Consider the following 24402-nt stretch of genomic DNA (forward strand, 5'->3'; position numbering starts at 1 on the left):
TGCTGCAGAAGGATCCTGGTGTCTCGCGTATGCGTTCTTGCTGGCCGTAGACGATAATGCAGGACAGTCCCCCTCAAAGGTCAGTATGTCGTCAGGCTAGCAAAAGCTTATGGGCTTCTTTTATGCTCCTTAGTTCTCCATGGTTTCAACTGAAGACCAAGAATTATCAGTCTTTTCAGGAGGGGTTAATTAGAGGTTGTCCACAAAGACACAATCTTGGCGAGTTCTGCAACTTCCACATGTCCTATCATGATGCTATGAGACATATTTTAAACACAGAACATTTTAGGACATCCTTTGGCATATCTTTGCCCATACACAATCAGCTAAGCAAGCCACAGATAACCAGAATCTGATGTATGTGCAAGTAAACTATGACCTGGTGACACAGTTTGATTCATAAGGCAGAAGAAGTAAATCTGAACCATTGGACTAGCTCTACAGATTCCCCAGTGCTACAGCAGAGCGTCCTCTACTGAGGCCTTTAACCCTGTCACGTATGAATACAGTGTTCAGTTGCCAAAGTACTCAGTCAGTCACAGCCTGAGTTGTTTGGAATCAGCTGGGCTTCGGTGAAGTTGTCCTTATTTCTTTTGAAATGGTCTTAGTTTTACAAGTTGCCTTCAAACCCCTTCATCTTTCAGACTGACAAATACGGTGCTGCCATCTCCTTCAATGGCTCCGTCCTTTGTGTGAGGCTTTCCTTTGAAAGAGGTTATCCTAGCTTCACCTTTGCATAAAGTGCATCAGCCACAGAGGCCAGATACAGAGGACATTCCATACATGAATAACAGAGGGTCAACCAATCCTGCTTTCCTGACCTGTTCACAACTTCTTCTCTGTTTTTTTCATTTTAGACTCACTAATGCAGTCTCTGAAAAACGTGGAGTTTTTTAATTTGTTCTAATTGCAACTGCAGCTGTGGCCAGAATCAACAGAAGTGGATATAAAAACCACAATATAAAACTCTGGATAGAAAGGACACCAACACACACACACACACACACACACACACACACACACACACACACACACACACATACTCTGAGGTAGGGGCATGGGACTGCAATTTTGCTCATGGAAAGCAGTTGCCTTTTAATTTTTACTTCTTTTCCGGCTCTGTGTGGATTTTGATCCCTATGGCCCTATGGCTGGAGATTCAGCTGGTTGTGAGTCACCAACGTGGGCTCTGGAAACCAGACTTGCCTCCTCTGCTAGAGCAGCAGGTAATGTTAACCACCAGGGCATCTCATTTACCTCCAGTTACTTTTTTAAGAGAGGGAATTTCCTAAATTGTCTGGTTAAGCATAAACTTTTAAATTAAAGGTTTATCCATGAACTCAGTGTGCAAGAGGACCTGAAGTGTATGTAACAGAATTTTTCATACTTTTAATATGGATTGTTAATTAATGGTATCTCTACATATCTGATAAATAAAAAATAAGGCCACCAAGAGTTCAGGCTGAAGACTAAGTATAGTCATGCAAATGGATCAGCTACCTTCATATTTGCTATAGTACACACTCTGTGGCAAACTTTTCAAAGTTTTTGTATGTATTAAACACTGTGAATGCTTTCTACTGGATCTTAAATTCATGCATAGTCTAAAAGAAGGTGCTTATTCAGACAGTAGTGACCACTCAAACCTTTCTACCCAAATTTACCATTCTAGAAACCAGCCCAATGTGTCACAACTAACAGGACAGATTCTCCTCCTCCTCCTCCTCCTCCCCTCCTCCTCCTCCTCCTCCTCCTCCCTCCTTCTCCTCTTCCTCCTTCCTCTCCCCTCCATTCTCCCCTTCCTCCTTTTCCTCCTCCTCCTCCTGCTTCCTCCTCCTCCCCTCCTCCTCCTTATCCTCCTTCCTCGTCCTCCTCCTCCACCTCCTCCTCCTCCTTTTTGCAAACATTTACATATCAACAAATAGTGAACTGGTTTTTTACATAAAAAAAGCACTACTTATTTTTTTAATCTTGCTTCAATTTTATACATAGTTTTGATGAAAAAATTTAATCATATTTTATTTGTACTGAGAAAAATCCAAAGCACATACAAAACTAAATTGAACGACAGTGCCTAGGCCTTTGTTCTTTTCTGACTCTCAAACTAGCCAGAAACAACAACTTGGCCAGCTTGCAAGCATCTCTTTTATTCCTATGATAATGACTTCAACTGTGTTTAAAAAAAACCTATACCATGAAATATTAACTTACTAATTTCAATTCCATGCTATGGAATAAAAGAACAATTATTACCTCTCTCTCATTTCTTTTGCATTTCTTTAAAGTTTCTGTGTTTTCAACCTGAGTTTTTAGATTCTTGCAATGTTAGTTACATTGGGAGTGTAGCTTAATAACTGATAAAATATTATGTATTTTCTTGATGTTAGACATGTAACAGTTCTAAATGGAGAAGTATTTTATTCTCAGGTCTCTCTGCCTCTTCCCTTGATCCTCTCCTCCACATCTGTCTGTTGTGCCATGATCATGCCCTGATGAGAATAAAGCTCAGAATAACCCACCTTCCCAGAACTAGTGGCCACCATGACGAAATCCCCAAGCACTTCACTGTCTAATTTTGACTGCTTTCTCCACTAAGAAGTATCAAAAAAGGACCTGTGCTCTTAGAGTAAGAGTACCTCATTAATAAGGGCATGTCATTGGGCACTGGGCATATGCATGTGAGCATAGGTATGTATCTGTGAGATCAGAAGCATCAGATCACCCAGAAGTCACAGGTGGCTGGAAGAATCTTGATATGGGTTCAGGGAACCAAGTGCAGTTCCTGCAAAGAGCAGCATATGCTCTTAACTGCTAAGCTATCTTCCCAGCTCCATGAAATGTTTTCTTTATAATGCATACTGACTAATTCAGTCAATCCTAACAACATGAAAGATGGCTGCAGAACGCCCTTCTGATAAGTTGTTCACTTTCTGTTTGCTACTGGTTTTGATCTGGACTATTCTTCCAATAGCCCATGTCTTAAAATCTTAGTCTTCAGCAAGGTACTGTTGACAGCTGGTGGAAAGGGCTAAAAATTAAGAGGAGGGGCCAAGAATTGGAAGTTGAGTCCATGGTGGTCAGTCCTTGTAACAAATACTAGGCCTCTGGTCCTTTCCATCACTTTGTCTTTCTTTCCCCAGATGTTTTAGCATGGGTTTTATTGTTGTGAAGAGACACCATGACCAAGTCAACTCTTCTAGTGGCAAACATTTAGTTGGAGCTGACTTAGACCTTTATGGTGAGAAGCATGGCACTGTGCAGACTGAAATGATACAGTAGGAGCCAAGAGTTCAACATCTTGATCTGAAGGTAGGCAGGAGGACACTGTCACACTGGGTATTCCTTAAACTTAGAAGAACTCACTCCCAACCACCTCTAGTAACACACTTTCCTCCAAAAAGGCCACACCTACTCTAACAACATGGTGTCTCCTAATACCACCATTTTCTATGGGTCAAGCATTCAAACATATGAGTCTACTGAGGCCAAGCTTACGCAAACCACCACACCCGACGGTGTGACACCAGCATCTTCACCAATGTGCTGAATAGACACAGGGTCAAAGCAGCAGGGCTGAGTCATCATGTCCTGAGACATCTGGAAGCATGAGCAAAATAAATCTTCCCTTCTTAGAAGTGGGTTGACTTCAGTTCAAGTAACAGAACGCTGTCAGCTTAAACCTCCGAAGAACATTCTAGCTCTCTCAAAGAGCTGTTGAGATTGTACCTGCCTTTACTCTGCTCTAGCCTATAGATATTATCAATTTACCATGCATAATTAACCATAGCATATAGACCTCCACCCTCCACCTTTCCTTCCTTCATCTGCTCCATCTCTAAGGATATTACATTTTTTTAAACTTTTATCTGTGTGTGTGTGTGTGATTTTTCACACCATGCACCCCAATTCCTCTCATCTTCTCATCCTCTTGTACCCTCCCTCACCCCTGCAACCTCTCTCAAAACAGAGGGAAAAATAAAGAATATCTCATGGTGTGAGCTGTAGTGTATGATCCCACAGTGCCCCCTTTTATCTCTACTTCAGTTGCTAGTGCTCATGACAATGGCTAGTTTGTCTGATAGCAGGCATCTGCCTTCTGCTACTCCACCAATACTGGAACTTGACTGGGACTCCTCAGATACCTTCTTGTTGTCCTGCGTCATGGAGGTCCTGTAGTTTTGGCCTGTAGAACTGTCCTCTTCCTGTACTTGAGCCATTCATTGATGTGTAGATGTTGGGGTGGGCTAATTCAACACCTCCTGGGCCTGAGAGGGATCTGAACTGGTCAGGCCACTGCCTCACTCACACATCCTTGTGAGCCACTCACCTACAATCCTTGAAGTGAGAACCAGCTCTACCGTGCCACTAGGGAATGTGTGCAGGGCCTTCTCTGTTGAGTATTTCAACCAGTGAGGGACGTGGCCAATTGTCCCACTCTGATGATCTCTTCTTCCTGCTATAAGTGTCAAGGGGTGAAGCGGTAGGCATCTCTCCCTTATGCATGTCATTTCATGGCAGACAAGAGGCAGAACCAGCTCTTCCTAGGCCACACCTAGGGACCAGTTGTGCCTTCCCCACCCATAGCTCTACTATGCTGCTAGATGAGGTACATAATTTGCTCTCCAGAATGTTGTCCCTAGTGAGGGATAGGGGCATCTCTTCTGCTCTCATGACCCCAGGGTCAAGTCTGCCCCTGGTGCAGGTGGTGAGGAGTGAAAGGGAGGAGGTATCTCTTCCTCATCCATGCCACTATCCCGGAGAAGAGTGGCAGGATCAGTTCTTCCATGCTCTTATCCCCTGGCCTTGTTCACCTACAACTCCTGTAGTATGAGGGGCCTGCTGTCCCAAATACTGCAGGTGGCTGCAGGTGGATCAGCTCTCCTGATGTCATGCTTCTGGGCCAGCTCTCCCATTATGCCCAGATGAGGGGTAGAACCAGCTTTGTACAGCCCTCAGACATCACCATGTCCCCACTTGGCAACCAAGACAGAAAGCCTCTTGGTTCCTAAAATTTTCTATATTCTTTATCAGTCACAAAATAAATGACTTCTATATCTATTCCTATTCACTGCTGCGATAAAACACCACAAAGCAAACTATAGAAGGGTTTGGCCGGACTTATGACTCCAGAGGGATTGAGTCCTTCATGGGAAGGAGTCATGACAGCAGACAGCAGGCATGGTGAGCAGGCTTCTGAGCTTTCACATCCTCAACCAAAACACAAGGCAGAGAATGAAATGGAATAAGAGTGAGGCTTTTAACTCCAAAGCCAGCCCAGGGAAACACTTCCTTCAAGAAAGATGCACCCCCTAATCTTCCCCAAGCAGCATTGCCAACAGTACATCAGATGTCTTATTGTCTTAAATGTCTGAGACATTTCTCATTCAAACCACCACAACTTGATTTTGTTTTTAATGTTTACCTTGAATTTTGTTAATCCCAATTTTATAGCAAAAGTCAGACCTTAAATTTTTCTTGTGTTTAACTTATGTGTATTTGTTTGTTTGCTTGCTTGCTTAGGAGTGGGGCATGTATACCACTGTACCTCAGTAGAGGGCAAAGGACAACTTTCAAAAGTTGCTTCTTTTCTTCCACCATGTTGGTCCCAGGGATTAAATCCACCTTCTCAGACTTGCTGGCAAACACCATTTCTACTGAGTCATCTAGCTGGTTCTTATTCAAAGGTTTTACTCTAAGATGATTTTAAAAGTCAATAGCCATGTGCTTTTAGGACATATGAACAAAATGAACAGAGGCCAAAGACACCCCCTGAATATGAGAATTAACCTCATACTTCAACCACCATACATTTATTTTACTTCGTTTTGTCAGCATATTATTGTTTAACCTGAGTCATCTCATGTATTAGGCTAGCACTGCTGTTGAGGTTTGGTCATAGCATTATAATGCTAAACACTGGCCCCCAAGGCTTGGCTGCTTCTAGGAATGAAAGACTCTGCACACACACACAAGTGATGCTATGCAAACTTGCCCCTCAAGTTAACCCTGATTGGTGAGTAAAGATGCCTACAGCCTATAGTTGGACTGAAGATAGGCAGTTTGGATTCCTGGCCTGAGGGTAGGGAAGGGGAGAGAAGAGATGCCATGGGGTAAGTGAATCATGAAAATATGACCACAGGGGTTGGTCAGTTGGAGTTCAGAGATCCCCAGATGGAACATAGCAAGCTATAACTTGGGGTTATTGATAAGGAAGTAGACATAATAGCTGAGAGGGTAGATATCTGCCCTGCATTAAAGGCTTATTATAAACATAAAAGCTGTATGTCTTTTATCTGGGAACTGAATAACCAAAGGTGGGGTAGAAACTTTCCCCTGTTTGAGATTAAATATTTTCTACAACATATTGTACCACTGCAGTACAGCTCATCTCTTCAAAGCACCTTTGAAAGAACTGACTGTCTCAAATACTTGCTTTTAAGAAAGAGTTTCATGACCAGGTTCGAACTGCTAGGAAAAAAAGCCATTTTTCCATATAAGTTTTAATAACATGTTTAAATTTGTCTGTGTTCTAAACAAAATGATCAAATACGTGACATGAATAGTGAAAGAAGGAATTGAAAACAAGAGATCACACATTAATGAGAGTCTATTCTCCAAAGCATCAAAAGTCTAGAATGAAAAAAAGAAAGTTAACAACTCCTAAATAGTTAAAGACACATGCAGACACCTTTCACATAGAAAGAATGAATTTGAACAATTTATTTCAGTATGACACAACCAGGAGGCATATTTTCAGTTCTAATTACCCCCAGTATGGAAATTTAAATTCAGTGAAATTAAATAGTGTTTCTGGAATAGGAAAGTTTTAAACTCATTTGAAGATGTGTGGGAAACACATACTTCCCTTGATTGAGTTAAGAGAAAATGTTGTGTGAAAATGAAGGAAGCTTTAAAGTGTAGTGTGGGGGTCACCATAAAAGTCTTCCCCAGGGAAATCTTAAATATCACCCTGAAGTTCTGAAAATGATATCAGCAATTATTTTTATAGTGAGAAAAATAATCGTTGAGGTTCTTAAAGATAAGGTTCCTATTGTATCTCTCAGGATTCCGAGGAAAGGAAGTGTGCATTCTGTCCATGGCCTTGCACAGGGCAGTAGAAAACTCATTACAGCTTCGTTTTCAGTTCTCCATCATTCTCAACCTGAGGACTTCTGTGCACATCTGTGCACTTGCTTTCCTTCTCTGTGAGCATCATCTCTACATGATCAGTTACTGGAGAGTCGATGTCCCCAGGGAACTGGAATTTCCTCATAAGTCTTAGAATGAAGAAGGCAGGCAGATAGCTTGATCCTCTTAGAGCTGCAGGCAATCCAAGGTAAATGTTCCTATTGAAAACAACTAACCTGTATTAAATCTCAATGTGTTAAGTGAAAGCTAAATTTTTATATTCTTACAGATCATTTATTTTTCCAAGAAAAGTGTCCAGTGATAATTATGTCCATGCATTGATTATAATCTATTTTGTGTGTTAAAATGTCAAAAAAAAAACCACCATGAAACTTTAGACATGCCTTCTTCATGTTGGTGATGGTTCATTTCTATTATCAGCCTGATGATAATAGGATCATGGTACGAATACATCTCTAGGTGTATCTATGAGGTGCCTTGAGAAAGGTTTAGCTAACACTGAATTCCATCCATGAATGTGGGCACCATCGACTGGGCTTCGAGCACTAAGTGCTTTCTGAAAGAATGTTCAACATGATCAGCTTCCTCAAACTTAGCCACCATGCCTCATCTGCCATTACCATGGACACTGCCACCATGCCTTCCTACACTGCCATGGTAACCTGCTTTCTGAAACACTGAGCCGAAAATTTTTAAATAAGGTTAAAGAAACGCCTCTCTGTTTGGTTTGCTCAAATTTTGACCACACATATAGAAAGCATCATAAAGTCACTTTTCACGTTGTCTCTTCTCAGCCTGCGTACACTGCTACAGCAATAGATTTCTGTGATACTAAAATCTTTGTATGTCTAAAATAAGTCCTATTGGTCATTTCTATGTATTAGCAGATTCAATTTGTTAGTTTTCATATATACTTTTGCATGTAAAATAATTAATTTGTCAGATAATTATTTCATTATTTTAATTATATATACAGATGTGGTCTCTCTGTAAGTCTGTGTTCATGAGTCATGGAAGTTACTTCCACCTGGGAGTTGGAATAAGAGGAAGTTGTGAGCTTCCCAATGGGGGTTATAAGAATTGAACTCATGTCCTCTGGGAGATCAATACGTGTTCTTATCCTCTGACCCATCTCTTTGCCCACTAATTCTTTTCATTTGAGAAGACAGCCCAGTTTATGTATGAGAACTATACAAGCTTCCTGGAGTTAGTTAAGTAATCTCCCCTTTTCCAATTTTTAAAAATAACTTGCATACTATTAAAGCATCTGATCTTTGGATATTTAATAAAATATTCCTTAAGGTTTCTGGATTTAATGGGTTTAGAAAATGTGTACTTTTGACATATTCACATTTCTAAATAACTATAAAAGTATTCCTTTCTGTTCTCAATATATTTATAGTAAAATCTGGTGTAATGGTTAGTGTTGTCAGCCTCAAGCTATGTGCAATCTTCTGGGAGGGTAGTTTCAGTGAAGGTGTGTGTGGATTATATTGGTCCTGGGACCATGTTGGTGGGACATTATTGTTTTGACTAGATCAACAGAGGTAGGAAGACCCAGCCCAGGGTTGGCTGTTCCATTCCTTAGTCCTAAAATCCTGAACTACATTCAAATAGAGAAAATGGAGCATGGTCTTGGTGATTCACATTTTAATCCCAGATTTTAAAAATCATTATATATATATAATGATTGTAGTTACTTCTACAGAAAGTATAGATTCTTAAAACTTCAGATGTAACAGTCTAGAAAGATAATAATTTTTCCAAATAGATACTATATTATATATTTATTTATACATTATATAAAAGATTCTTGCTCAAAACCAATTTACAGAAAGTATGGATTCTTAAAATTTTGGGAGATGTAACAGTCTAGAAAGATAATAATTTTTCCAAATAGATACTATATTAACTAATAGTTTATTTTCCTGACATTATTATAAAAGATTTTGTCAAAACCAATTTAAGGAAGAATGGTTGATTTGCTCACAATTTTGGGATATGGTCGACCATTCTGGGGATGTCAAGGCAACTGGAAGTTTCGCACACATATATACGCTGACAGAGTTGTTGAGTATGATTGGTACACCAGACTGAGAATGTTATCTCCAAAATCAGTTTCTCTGTGGGCTTCTTTGAAAATCGAGCCTGAAGAGGAGGAACTAGGGAGAAGGGGAGAGACAGTTGAGGGGGAGAAGTCATGGCAGATGATGTTAAGATTCTGCTCTGTGTATTTACAGGTTGTTATTAATGTTCTCAAGGGATGGATGGTACCGGGCTTTGTATGTTTAAGTGGGCAATTATATCTTATCAATTGGATCTAAGATTACTGTGTTGTGTGTTCCTTTATGTGATGGTTTGAGTGTAAGAAAGTATGCAGCAGCAGGAGACAATGGGCTGCTGCAGAGTTGGGATGTGATTCCACCAAGATATCTAGCAGATATCTTGGGGCACTGCGGTGCAGACCTAATGGGATAAAAGACAACTATACCATTTTATTTTTATATTTTTACAACAACAGGGTTCTCATCAAGTCAGGCCACAACATGCAACTTTCTAGGAGCTAGGACGCCAGAATACATGCTGCCTAAATGTTCTGGGACTCTGTCACCCCAACCCCTGCAGAAGGACGTCCCTCTCTGTCCATAGATATGGGGTGGTAGGAACTGAAAGACTGTGTTCCAACAGACAGCACCGCTATCCTAGGTATCTGGATTTGGCTGTCTTGTTTAGATCTAGAATTTTGTCATACTAGCTAAGCTCAATATGGAACTCCTCCTGGTAATCCAGGGCCTGATCCCTTTCTGAGGTATTTCTAAAGCTTTTGAAGGGTTCTTGGGAAACCCACTCAGGCATATATACCAAGTACTTTAGAAATAATTGGCAAATATTAAAATATATAAATAAGAATGTTATACCATCTATGTGTGCTTTGAAAATGAAGCCATATGTAACCTTATTACTCAAAATTAGATATGAGTAGGGAAATTTTATATGACAAAAGTTGGTCTCAAAAAGTTATCTTTACCTGAAGCTATTTATTTCATATGTCCTGCATGCCCCGGGCTCACCACATTTCTGAGTTCCCCAATGTAAACAGGTTCTGTCTATCAAAGCTCCAAAGTAAATGGGTGCCGGAATGCCAGCTGCAGTGAATACAGAAAATGGCAGAACATAACAAATCCAAAACAAAATATAACCAAAGAAAAACCTCACTGACAGGAATAAAGAAAAAACACAGATATGTTATCTGGAAAAGTAGTTCAATTCTACTGTATAAAAAAAAAGAAAATATATAACAAATTATGAATCACATGTTCTAAACTTATTTTAGGAGTTGTAAGTTAATGCAAATTTTTGGATCACAACAAATGACATATATAAAATGCTAAGAAACAATTCGTGGAGTTCATAATTGTAAGCCTCATGTATTTTCCAAAATGTTTTCTATTGGTTTTCTGCACACCCAACTAGCAAAACCATTTCCTTCTCACTTTATTCTTGAATATTCTAAATTATGAAAGGTAAGATCAAGTTCAGTTAAGGTCTTTAAAGAAGAAAGAAAACAGTTTTCACCTCTGCCATTACTTCATCCTCAGACAAATTACAAGTAGCTAGTTTCACATACAGAAGCTTGTAAACTGCAGTTCAGTGTAAAGTGGGCAGAGAACACCTATGTTAAATTTGCTGCAAGGTCATAAGAACTTCCTGGATATGAACAGTTGGGATTTTGCAGATCCAGGAACAAGCTATCTTTCCCTCCTTACTGACCATTCCTTGCCCCACCCCTGTCTCAGATTATATATCTGCTTGATTATCCCAGGAAGCTTTTGGGATGTACCAGCTTAGGAGGTCACTACCTTCCACCCACCCAAACACTAAGAATGCCATCAGATAACATCTGAGCCTAGAGCAGAGAATTACCTGCTTTGCTGTCATCAACCTACCTGATGTTCCCACAGATATATATGTTTGAGAAGTACCTTGTTCATGGATTCCTTTTTTCTCTAAGTATAAACAACATAAAACTGTCTTCCTGCTGGAACATATTTGGATGACCATATCATGGTCACTCGTGGTTGATTCTAGAATAAACTCTTATTCCCTTTTAAGGTACTAGTTGCATTTTGTGTTGACAAGAGAGTTGTATCTTCTTATTCAGGGGAAATTAATTAGCTAACTAAGGACTTAATATCGATCTGACAAGTTGGGAATTTCTTCATACCCAATATTCTCATGCAAAATGCCTGTAGTCCAATTCCAAGTGACTTCTCTTCAGACTTCATACACCTGAAAAATGCACACATAGATAAATAAAAGTTCATTGTGTACATCTATATCTGCGCTAGCATTCTTCCAATAACAGTGGCAGCTCATGATTCTTATGGTTTGTCTTCCCATCCTGAAGTGAGAATGATTTAGCTCTACCTTTGTAAAGTCCACACAGAAGGAGAGTAAGGACTTCTGAAAGCTGGTCTCTGACCTCCCCACATCTAAAGCGGGGCTGAGCACTTAGATGCAGGATTTCCTGGTGACTATGGCAACTACTATGCCGCCCCACTATAATGGACGCAAAACTATGAAACCACAAACTGTATACAAATTTCTTCCCTTAAGTTGTTTGCCAGGCATTTTCTCATATTGATAAAAATAATCTAACACATGTCATATAAAAACTCAAAGGATGGTAAATGCAGTCCCACAATAAACAGAGAAAGAATCCACTGAGCATGCAATGACCTGAGGAAACTACTTTGTTATATGGATTTAAAATTTTCAAACATTTGTCTTTCCTATGCTGCCTGTGAAAGTAGACCTGAGATAGCTTTGAAAACTACACTCAAAGTGAAAACTGTAAAGGTTAAAAACTGAAAAATATTCTGATAAACTAGGAATATGGAAGCCCTTTTTAACGTGCCCTTTTCACACCAAATACATCCTTAGACAAGGAAATCATAATATGTATAACTGTTGAGATTTTGTACTGGAGGTGATTCCATGAAAGACTTTAAGAAAATCCCCAGCCTAAAAGAATAAAGAAAGCCTCCAAACCGTACTAATGTGTTTTCTCTCATTTACATTGCAAACATCAAATTCAGCAGAAAAGATCATAGAAATGTGAGAAAAAATAATTTGAATACACTTTACCCTCATTACATCATGAAATCACACATTAGGGGCTACAGGATGGCTCAGTAGGTAAAGGTCCTTGCCACCAAATTTGACAAATTGAGTTCAGTACCTAAAAACCCAAGTAGTGCAAAACGAACCAATTCCTAGGAGATGTGTTGTCACCTCAATAGGCGTGTCATAGCTTGCAAATGCGCACAAACATCCATACACACACATGTGCACACATACATGCACACACACCTACACATGAGCACACATGCACATGCACAGTAAATACTTTAAATAATAATACATTAAAACATCAGTTAGTGATGTTTTCACACCCAATTGAAGAGTCAACGTTAGAAAGTAGAATAATTGAGGCACTGAGTGGCGAGTGGAAGTGAGGACAGTCGTGGAACAAACATGAGAGTCACCAGAGCATGTTTGAAGATTCGAACACGAGAGTTCAGCTGCTCCTACGCTCTTCCCCTCTGAACATTCTCCTCAATAAGGAGAAGTCATCCTTGTCAACAAAAGCAGGCAGGTTTGGAGCTGAGGCATCTGGAGTAGCCACATCACCTCAATCTGCCTGGCATGTGATCGGAGTGACAGATGTCACAGACAAATGTCCCTCACTTGCATGAATGACTCTTAAGAACTAGCAACACTTGGTGCATTTTCCTGTCCATGTACTGATGAGATGAGACAAGGCGTATATACCACATTCCCATTGGGTGAATATAAAATGTAACACCTTACAATGGAAAATAAATAAATAAGGACATATATGTAGCCTATTCCAGCAAGAGTATATGAGGGGTAGAAGGAGGGGAAAGAACAAATAAAGGGGAGGGAATGAAAGGGTGAGCAGATAGGAGAGAGGAGGAGAGAGGGAGAGAGAGGAGAGAAGGGAAGAGGAGACTGGGAAGGAGGAGAGGAGAGGGGTGGGCAAGAGTGGAGAGGGGAGGGAAAAGGGGACAGGAGGAGAGGAGAGGAGAGGAGAGGAGAGGGGAGAAGAGGAGACGGGAGAGGAGGGGAGGGAAGGGGAGGTGTGGAGAGAGGCATGAGGAGAGGGAAGGAAGCAGAAGCTATGGAGAAGGAAAGGAGAAATAGATTTGGTAAAGGAGGAGAATGGGGTGCAGAGGGAATGTGGGCAAGGGATCGGAAAAGCAGGGGAAAGGGAGAAGTGATAAATGTGGTCCAGTCTATAAGGATACAATGTACCACACATAAGTGAATTACACATCATGGTGAACTCGACTTGTTTCTGAATTCCAGTGACAGGAAAAGGCAGCTTGAACTGCTTTCCCATTGTTGGTGGATGTGAGGTTTGCTAGACTGGAAAGGACGCCTGCTAAGAAAATAAAGTTTGAAACTTCACAGTTTGGCTCTGCAGCTACCTCATTTTATGTTTAAGAGCTGAGAATATATTATCGCATCCACAGCCCTCCTTGTTTAAGAATATATGTTACTGCAGGAATGTACTTCCTGGTTAGAGAGAATCTATTCTTTCATTCCTGTATTTTGCTACAGACAGGTTGGGCTCAGGAGACCTGGACCCTTTTAGGCAGTTTCCCATTCTGCCAGTCAGTTAGCTGAGCCATAGGAAATGAGTGCTATGCAACCCATTCCAACACTCACCTTCAAAAACAAGATGTCTTTCATTTGCGATTACTATGTAAGGGACAGAAATAGAAAAGGACAGGAAGGAGAACTCCACCAAAGAGTAACTTATTGTCAAATTCAGCAACGCTTAGTATAAAAGTCTTGATAAAAGTATCTTAGAGCTTTGATGTTCTAGGAACCAATTCAAAGGGACTTTCTTGGGGGGGGGGAATGAAACCTTAATAAATGACAAAACAAAATCTAAGTGACATCAGTGGCATGTCTCAGGTTGTAAAAGGCTTGATGACCTGAATTCAGTCCCCAGGACCTAGGAACATATATAAAATATTAAAATTAAAAGGTGGCATTCATCTATAATTCCTACATCACCACAGTGAAATAAGGAAACAGAAGTTCTTACAACCAAAGGCCAGGTATGCTGGTGTACACAGGCAGCACGAGAGAAGAAATACCAAGAGAGACCCTGCCTCAAACAGAAGGTGAAAGGAGAGGACAGATTTCCCAACATTTTGTTCTGTCCTCACTGTGTCTTCTAGGCATACAGGACACACACACACACACACACACACACACACACACACACACACACACACCCCTTATACTTGCATATGCACACACTATGAAGAAGAAAAGATAGATAAAGAAGTTACTTTTTACCTCAGAAAAATCATGTACCCAGGTATGAGTGATAACGAGTAGAGGAAGGAACAAAACACCGTTATGATTAAGAAGTGCTGCAGCTTGTTGGCACAATCAGGACCCTTGTTACACAGCCCCAGGACTGCAGACGAGTTTCCTGATGACTGAATGCAGCTGCAATCCTGAAGCACCTGTCAAAAAAACCAATGTCCCATTTAAGGAAGAATATTGGGCTTAAACCGTTAGTTTTGTTTGTTTGGTTGGTTGGTTTGTTTTGTTTTGCTTTGTTTACACAGCCAGCTAGTAGGATCAAAATGGAGTGTTGGGGTCAGTGATATGACTCAGAGAAAGAACACTCATCTAGTTTAAATTTGGACCCAAGTTTGGGCATGAACACCATTAAATAGAAAATACTAAATGAATAAAATTGAGGCTTCTGTTCATCTTCATTTCCATCACCTTTTATTGTTGTTGTTATTTATTTTATTTTTCTTTGTAGTTCAGAATTGAGTCATAAAATATAAAGAGTCAAAGAGGTCAGGGACACCACAAGAAAACCTACAGAATCAACTAATCTTGGCCCGTATGGGCTGAGATTGAACTGCTAACCAAAAAGCATGAACGGAATGACCAAGCCCTCTGCACATATATAACAGTGGTGCAGCTGGGTATTCATATGGAACTCCTAAAGCAGCCACAAAGGATGCATCTGACTACGTCGCCTGCCTTTACCCCCTTTCCCCTAAACGGGTTGCCTTGTCTACCTCAATACAAGATGCTCCTAGTCTTATTGCACATGGAGATGCCAAGACTGGTTGATATCTAGGAGAGGCCTCCCCTTTTCTGAGGAAAGGGACAGGAGGGATGAATTTGGGGAGGATATAAGAGGTGGGCACTGAGAGGAGGAGGAGAGGAAACTGCAACTGTGATAAAAATAAATGCCTTAATAAAAATATATATAGAGAAGTAGAGTTTTTAGATATTATTTATTTTCTAAATACATGGAATAAATTTACAAAAATTCAATTATCCTTAATGTACACTGTATTTTTATATTTACTTGGCTAGTTATATTTTCTTGCAGATTTGTGTGTGTGTGTCTGTGAATGTGTATATATTTAAGTATCTATGTATGGAAGTCATGGAATAAGTTATGGAATTTTCTTCTCTTATACAACATGGGTCCCGGCATATAATTCTGGTCGTAAAGCTTAATGTCTTTAAGCAAATGTCTTTAAGCACTGAGTCAACTTTTGAGTCTTCACAGTGTTTTTCTGATTTTTTGTAACAGGATTTTTCTCAATAGCCTTCCTTACTGTCCTGGAACTCATTTTGTAGACCAGGCTGGTCTCAAACTCTCAGATCCCCCTGCCTCTGCTTTCTAGATGCTGGGATTAAAGGACTAAGTCATCACTGTCTGCCAATTTCTTTAAAAGTAAATAAATCTGGCTTTGTATTATTTTTGACACTAGTACTAAGTGCTAAAACAAAATGTATTTCACAATATTAATGGAATAATTAGTTGCTTATTAAAAAAAAACAAGGTCATATTGCCAAGAGAAGGTTTATCTAAAAAATAAAGTCCTTCAGTCTCTGTTCCACACTTTGTCTCCATAATTCCTTCCTTGAGTACTTTGCTCCCCCTTCTAAGAAGGACTGAAGCATCCATGCCTTGGTCTTCCTTCTTGAGCTTCGAGAGACTGAAGGAAAGGCCATCCAGAGACTGCCACACATGGGTATCCATCCCACATGCAGTCATCAAACCCAATCACTATTTGGGATGCCAAGAGGTGCATGCTGACAGGAGCCTGATATAGCTGTCTCCTGAGAGGCTCTGCCAGAGCCTGACAAATACAGAGGCAGATGTTTGCAGCCAATCATTGGACTGACAACTGGGTCCCCAGTGGAAGATTTAGAGAAAGAACTGAGGTAACTGAGGTTGTTTGCAACCCACAGGAAGAACAACAGTATTAACCAACCAGATCCCCAGAGCTCTGAAGAGGTAAACCAACAACAAAAGAGTACACATGGAGGGACCCATGGATCCAGCTACATATGAATCAGAGGAAGGCCTTGTTGGACATCAATGGAAGGAGAGGCCTTTGGTCTAGGGAAGGCTCGATGCCCTAGTGGAGGGAAATGCCAGGGTGGGGAGGTGGGAATGGGTAGGTGGATGGGTAGGTGAGCACCCTCATAGAAGCAGGAGGAGGGAAGATGGAACAGGGGATTTCCAGAGGAGAAACCAGGAAAGCAAATAACATTTAAAATGTAAATAAAAAAATCCAATAAAAATCGAAGAGGAATTATTCCTCTTGGTAAAAAGGGGAATTTGTGCCATTGAGTAGCATCCAAGCCAAATCTATAAATGTCCTCAGGAGCTCAGATCCTGAGAGGTATGAGCGGGGAAGAGAGATCATTATGAGTAAGCAGTCATCCCCTTATACTAGTCTAAAATCCAATACTGAGCCAAAAAGATACTCTGAAAACAGAAGAGTCATATTCAGTCCCACTGGGTCATATTCAGGGTGGAGAATATCTAGTCTCTCCATCTCCATAATCAGAAAACAGATAAAAATACTTCAGAGAGATATGTGGCCTCAGGAACAAGGGTAAGGAAAAACATATCTTCTCTGCTTTGTGGATCCTATATATGTTGAATATTTAGTTCCTTTGTGTATGTGTTGTGTGTTTTGTGTGTGTGTGTGTATCCATGTGTTTATGCATCTGTGTATATGTATACAAGTGAGTATGTGTATATGTGTGATATTTATTTGTGTATACATTCATATGTGTATATATGTGTACATATGTATGTATGTATGTATGTATGTGTGTGTATGTATGTGTGTGTCTATGTGCATGAGATAGATTGAGAGAGAGAAGAGAGATGGACAGAGAATGAGAAAGATAGAGAGAGAATTAGAAGAGGGACTAGAAAGAAAATGATAACAGAAAAAGAAAATGGAATTAGAGATGTTTAGTGGATATGGATATGGTCAAAATATATGATATACCTGAAAGATATCACATTATGAAACTTGTGTATAATGAATGCATATCAATAAACATTTAAGGGGCAGCAAGATGGCTCAGGATGCAAAGACACATGTCTCCTAGACTGATATGAACTGATTTTCACAAGAGCCCACATGGCAAAAAGAGAGAATCAAGTCCTAGTTGCCCTCAGACCTCCAAAACACAGAATTGCACATATTCACCTACCAAGAGAAAGAGAGAGAGAGGAAGACAGAGAGGCAAATGGAGTAGGGGGGAGATGCACACATCCACATAAAGATTAACTAAATACAAGGAATAAATTTAAAAGGGTTTGTAAAAGAAATTAAAAAAATAAAGTCAACATTTTTCATTGTTCTATTTGCAGGTCTGATTAAGACTCAAATATTATATTATATTTCATTTTGATTACCAGCCAACTTATTATATTATATATTATAACATACTGACATCAAGGAAAATTTGTGACTCTTTATCATACTAAACTGTCATGGTGAGGTTGGAGGAGACGTAGCAGTCAGTAACATCCTGCACACACAGGAGACCCTGAGTTCTCATCGCAGCACACATGTGAACAATGTGTGCAAGAGGATCTGGATCTGAAGGTGGGAACAGGTGACTCCGTGGGGTTCACTTGCTAGGCAACCTAACAGAACCAGAGGACGCCAGACCAGTGAGATGCTGTCTCAGAAGCAAAAAGTACATGGTCCAACATGTGCACAGGTTCCTGCACACACACACACACACACACACACACACACACACACACACACACACACTAACTAACTAAATTAATTAATAATAATAAAATAGTTGACAAAAAGCTCATGATATGAAAAGTTTTCTGTCAACCTCAACTACACAGCAAGTCTGAGGTCATCCTGGGATTCATGAAACCCTATCTCAACAAAGGAAAAATTCAGTCCTGAGTAATTTAAAGTTTTAACTTTAATGTTGACTTATGTGCATGCTTCTGTATCTATGTGTATACGTGGGTGCCTGAGGAAGGCAGAGGAGAGTCAAATGGTCTGGAGCTGTCTCGTGTGGGTGCTGGGAACCAAGCACGTCTTCTGAAAGAGCAAAAGGTGCCCTTTACAGCTGAGCTATCTCTCCAACCCAACCACAGCGTTCTAACCCAAGTCATTTGACTAACGCTCTCTACTGCTTTGCAATTACAAAGCAATGCTCAGACTCTGTCAAGGTTTTCCATAACATCTAAGGATGTTAAGGTCACTTATGTGCATACCAAGTCAATTGAGTGTTTCACAAAAAATATTAGCCTATTTCTTCTTTTTAAAGCATGACTAATTTTTTTTTCTTTTTAGCAAATGTAGGCTTAGTTCACAGCCCATGTCGATGCAGTACACAAACATCAACCCAGATGCTGAAAGGATTCTTACCATGTTGATTCCTGATCCAACTGACTTCTCACAGCCTGCAAGGCAAGGTGTTATGTATGCTAGGCCATTGTCTCCACACACTGGATCCCATGTTTTTGTTAAGCAGCTGCACCTTGTGTTGCAGTCGGCCAGGACCGTATTCTCCATATCAAAAGACTGCTGAATTCTGAAATGGTTTACAATAATGTCTTAGATGCAGAAAACCCACACAAGCACTTTATTCTCTTCTTCCCTTCATCCCAGCATGCACTTGGATGCACAAAACCGAGGGAGAAGGGGTGGATGAATAGAGGAAGGAAGGCAGGGAAAGAGGGCAGGGGTAAGTGAGAGAGAGGAAGGGAGAGAGAGAGAGAGAGAGAGAGAGAGAGAGAGAGAGAGAGAGAGAGAGAGAGAGAGAGAGATTTCATTTTCTTTCCCAGAACAGAAACAGGAATCATACAAATATCAATGTGTTATTGTATAATTATAAAAAACTAAAATGCTGTCTTTTACCCCCACTTGGTCTACACCACAGTGCCCCAAGATATCTGCTAGATATCTTAAGTCTCAATCAGCAAGGCCTCTCACCCGCTTTGCTCCATCCGATATCACACTGCCGAAGGCCTCTCTCTGAGCCTGGCAGCAATCTCTCTACCTATCTAGTTCCCAAGGCAGGTTTCCATGCCAGAAACACACATCCCAACTCTGTGGCAGCCCAGACTAGCCACTGCACGCTCTCTTAAATCTGCACATGAAAGAACACACAACACAATAACCTTTGATCCAATTGATAAAATATAATTGCCCACCTAAACATACAAAGGCCTGTACACATCCATCCCTTAAGAATATCCATAACAACCTGTAAAGGTACAGCATGAAATCTTAACGTCAGCTTCCATATTGTCCCACCATGGCTTCTCTCTCTCTCCCCCTCTTCCGTTCCTGTCTCCTCCTCTTCTTCAAACTTTTCTCCTGCCCGTCCTTCCTTCTCGTCCAATGACAGGCCTCATTCTATCTTGTGCCTGCCTCACCTGTGACATCATCCCATATCAATGTTTGGTATCTGTGTTAGTTTTTTAGCACACAAATTATCTATCTTCTCTACTGGTCCCATGACTGCTTTTTTTCAATTACTTCAGAAACAAACCTTAAGTGCCTACCTACTCTGTGGAAAGTAATGTGCTGTCAGAGTTAAAATAAAGAGGGCTTATCTCTCATTAATCTTCATGATGGGAAATATTGAAAGAGGGTTGGTTGTCTTAAACAAAATCTGCAATTTCCACCTAGTAGATAGACGCTGCATTCTGTTCCCAAAACAGAGGGTTTTGACTAACCAGACATGGTCTTCAGAGACAGAAAGTACCCACACGCACAATAGGATTGAAAGACGATGAGATGGACATGGAGAGGCTGAATTCAAATTCTGTCCCTCAAATAGAGTGTGGGGTCAGCATGACTTGAGATGGACTTGGAATGTACAATTCTAATTTGTGATGTTGAAGCCATTTCCTTTATTCTCAATAATGCCCCATGAGTTTCAATTTCTACATTTTCAACATGAATGGAAAACTTCTTATCTTAAAGGATATTCAAATCAGATGATATATGTTAGTTACAATTTTACTTCTGAAGTTATTCATGTCTTTCTATTTGTAAGACTTTTTAAACAAATTTTTCTAACCTCTATCTCTCTTCCGTGTGTGTGTGTGTGTGTGTGTGTGTGTGTGTGAACATGCACTTGTGCATAGACACACATGTACAACAGCATGTATGAGGAGGTCAGAATCTAACCTTCCATCTTGTTAGAGACAGAATCTCATGTTGTCACTGCTGAAAATGCCAGACTAGCAGGTCCAGGAACTTCTGAGTGTTTTTCTACCTAGGCTATTCAGCTCACAGTAGGCGTGCTGCTATTACACATAGCCAACCTGGAGCAAGCTTTCCACAGCTCTGGGCCCCTGACCTCAGGACTGCCTGCATGGCCAGCAAGCGTTTTACATCTGCATTGTCTCCTCACTCCTTTGAAGGGAATCTCCAAGTGTGTGCTTTATTTCATTTTAATGGATTGGTTGATTATACAACTGTGTCCTAAACTAGATTTTTAACTAAGTCCAGTGTAGAGAATCATGAAGGATTGCAGCCTGTACAGTCAACTTTCACAGATATCTCTTTATGGTAGAGTAAAATACATGCATAATTTAGTCTACAAAGCCTAGGTTATTTTTTGCTCTCACACTTTAAAGCAGACTAGGAAATCACCATGGTAACTCCATATGTAAATACAGAATCATAAATTTAGTCACTGGTGGTCCCCATACATCTTTACTAAGCGTATAATGTATATGGGCTGGTACAGGATTAATGGGTGGAAGGAAGCTACAAGATAACCATGGATAATTACCCTTAAGTTGTGATAAAATTACCTGCTCATATAACCTATGGAGAAAATGGACTAGCATGTGTAAAAATATTATGATATTCATAAAAAAACAAAACAACATACCCTTCATAAGAAGTAGTTAAGCCAGCAATTGGGACGTTATCACAGGTTAGCATAAAGTTACAGAGGGACAGAAGGCACTCAGACATGCCTAGGCAGTACGATATGAATGCTGCTTTCTTGAGAGTAATCTTGAACTTCTTCATAATAAAGCCACTAATTAAATATCCAACACATACTGACGGTAAGGTATAAAGACCTACAAATGCAAGTAAAGTAGTATTTATAAAAGATAGCAGAAAAATAAATATTTTATTAATTTGTCCAATACATCTAATACTTAAGAAAATAGTTCAAAAAGGAAATAAAAGAAATGACATTTAGTTCTAATATACAGTGATCATAACTCCTATCCCCTCCCATATTACATAAAAAGAGATTTCCCAATGCTCCTATAAAGTGACTTTGAAAAGACCATTAGCATTTATTTAATCATTTAAAGAAAGTCATAAAAACTGAATAAGCATAGCACACAAACACACATACACATATACATGCATATACACATACACACACATACATAAAATACATAAGATTTGTATATATTAAATATATATTTCTTTCCACTCCTTATATCAGGGATTTGATTCAGATTCAGCTCCAGGTGGTTCTGAAGGTTGCTGCTGTGTGCAGTTATCAAGGGTAGAGCATTTTGTGTAACGTGTGTTGCCCAGAATTCCTCATCCCTGGCTCTCTTTTCACAGCCAAAAATCAAAAGGGAAAAAGAAAAAAGAAAGAAAAGAGAAATCCCTAGCTAAGTTACACTCGCACAACACCAGCCCCGGGCTTGGAAGAACTTAACTAACCTTTGCAGCTCAATGCCCCTGCATTTAACTTTATTCATCTGAGGGTGATGACGGGGATCTGGACTGTGAGTTGCTGTCTATATGCAGGCAAAGGTGGGCACAAGATAAGGCAAGAGCCTGTGATTGGGCAGGGGAAGAGGAAGGCAGGCTGAGAGTTTTAGAGACAGAGAGACAGAAGGAAGATGGAGGAAGAGAAAAACTATCCAGATTCTGTGTGGCTTTAAATGGCCACAGGTAGCTATGAATATCTTTAAAGGGATGGACAATTAAAGGACAATGTCTCTTATCTAAGTGGGCAGCTTACATCAATATCAATTGACTCTGAGTTCATTGTGTGGACGTTTGTGGGATGAGAATCTACTGATATAAATCTGATTGATAAATTACAGGGCTCTAGAGTTTTGATTTTACCAGCCAGGTTACAGGATTTATGACAGCTAACCACAGGGGAGGATGGCTCTGAATGTGAGAAGAGTACACAGCAAGAGAGCAGCTAGGTGGGTGGTCATTCCATGGGGCTAGCCATGACCGTGGTGAGATTGCTGGGGCCAGAGAGTAGCCAGCGCTAGGGTGAGATGGTGCATTACTTATTAATTCACGCAACATTGGACTTTCAGAGAACCCTAGATAATGTGGATGCTAACAGCCGGTGACAGCCAGTTTTTAAGAGCAACTTAGGAACCCTGGGTTTAGTGTACTAAAACGACAGAGAGTTGCTACACATACTCTCTAGATCACCAAGCAACTGAATTGCAAGTACCATGGAGAATTGAAGCCCAGAGCTGAAATCTGAGAGTAAGTTTAAGAATCCCAGTGAGTTAACTGCATGCCTCTTTGAACCATCATTTTCCCTGTCTGAAAACTGAACGTCATGAGATGCCTCCCGAGACTTCCATAACTCTAATGATTTCCACTCAAATTGGAAAGAAAACTAGAAGATATTGCTGGACTATTTGTTTCCCTGTCATGTCTTAATTTGCCTGGATATCGAAAAAGGAAATTTGGTAGAATACCCTAAGAGGTTTTGATTACATTGGGATCTACTAGCCATGTCATTTCACTGTTTATCATGTCCTTGGTATGCTGTTTAAGCGTGTCCTTCTGGGAGGGGAAGTGCTACTAAACAAACAATGAAACTACATACCCACGAGGAAGATTGCCTCTGAACTGGATTTTCCATAATGATGTTCCAGGTATTTAGGCTTGAAAGTAAAAATACTGACAAATCCATTTACCTGGAGCACACTTGTAAGGACGCAAAGCATGTAAATAGGATTGCAGGAGAGGCTCTTCATGAAAAGAAAGAAATCTGAAACAAGAGAGGATCAGCAACATCAAGTCAACTTGGCCTTGCATTTCGTTCCCAGTCCTCCCCTAATATGTTCTCACAGATTCTGTGCTGTGACACAAATGTGTTTGATAGATCTTGACCCCTTTGGGGCTAAAGTTCTAGATCATTGTTTCAGTCACATCTAGAAGTTAGTGGCACAACAGGCCATGCACGAACCAGAACATAATTGTGCCACCAAGCAAACCTATAAGGAGATGGGCTCAAGTCTGTGGCCACACTCTATTTTATTTTTCTCTCCTAACCTTCTATTAATGTCCTGATTTCACTAGAGAGTGACTAGTCTGTTCTTTGAAATCAGTAAGGAACTCACTTTGATGATATTTGAGTCCAGACACTGACGCTATCATAAAGATGCAAGAATGGATAAGCTAAAACCTTGGGGATGCTCTAGGAACCAGGCTGTAGCCCAGACAACCTCAGCATCTCTGTAGCACTTCACAGCAGGCCATGCATTAGAAACAACCAATGACAGCTACCAACATCTCAACATGAAAGTCTTGCTATATGGATGCTGATTCAATTGGCATAGATGGAGCACTTTCCAAGCGACTGAACCAAAAATATTCCATGTTTAAGAGACTGAAAGTCAAGTTTAGAGCCTTTCTCAAGGAAGTAGACTGAATGTAACTGAACATAACTCAGCTGAAATTTACATTTATTAGTTTCTTTCCTTTTCATGACTTCATATCGAATGCCTCATTTTCCAGTTTTATAGTACACATAATAAATTGCCTGTAATTTCATTGAGAGAAAAGTGTCAAGAAGAAATGATTTAGAAGTACGGCAGGACAGTTTAATAAAAGTAAAGGAACTCTAGTG

General features: G+C 40.2%; 1 protein-coding gene across 2 annotated transcripts in view; it reads right to left on the bottom strand.

Moving 5' to 3' along the window:
- The window catches only part of LOC116904523 (solute carrier organic anion transporter family member 1A6), a 41942-nt gene that overhangs the window by 1470 nt on the left and 16070 nt on the right, over window positions 1-24402 (bottom strand). The window contains exons 8-14 of one of the 2 annotated variants that reach the window (XM_032907313.1): window positions 23377-23541; window positions 21430-21625; window positions 18945-19110; window positions 14548-14720; window positions 11375-11439; window positions 10178-10295; window positions 6693-7346 (exon numbers count right to left, since the gene is read on the bottom strand). In XM_032907313.1, the coding sequence (XP_032763204.1) occupies window positions 7127-7346; window positions 10178-10295; window positions 11375-11439; window positions 14548-14720; window positions 18945-19110; window positions 21430-21625; window positions 23377-23541 (1103 nt within the window). In that variant the 3' untranslated portion in view covers window positions 6693-7126. Of the gene's footprint in view, window positions 1-6692; window positions 7347-10177; window positions 10296-11374; window positions 11440-14547; window positions 14721-18944; window positions 19111-21429; window positions 21626-23376; window positions 23542-24402 lie in introns of those variants that run through there. The other variant, XM_032907314.1, reaches the window with a different exon arrangement.

This window comes from Rattus rattus, chromosome 6 (assembly GCF_011064425.1).
Source record: "Rattus rattus isolate New Zealand chromosome 6, Rrattus_CSIRO_v1, whole genome shotgun sequence".
In the NCBI taxonomy this organism is placed as follows: Eukaryota; Metazoa; Chordata; class Mammalia; order Rodentia; family Muridae; genus Rattus; species Rattus rattus.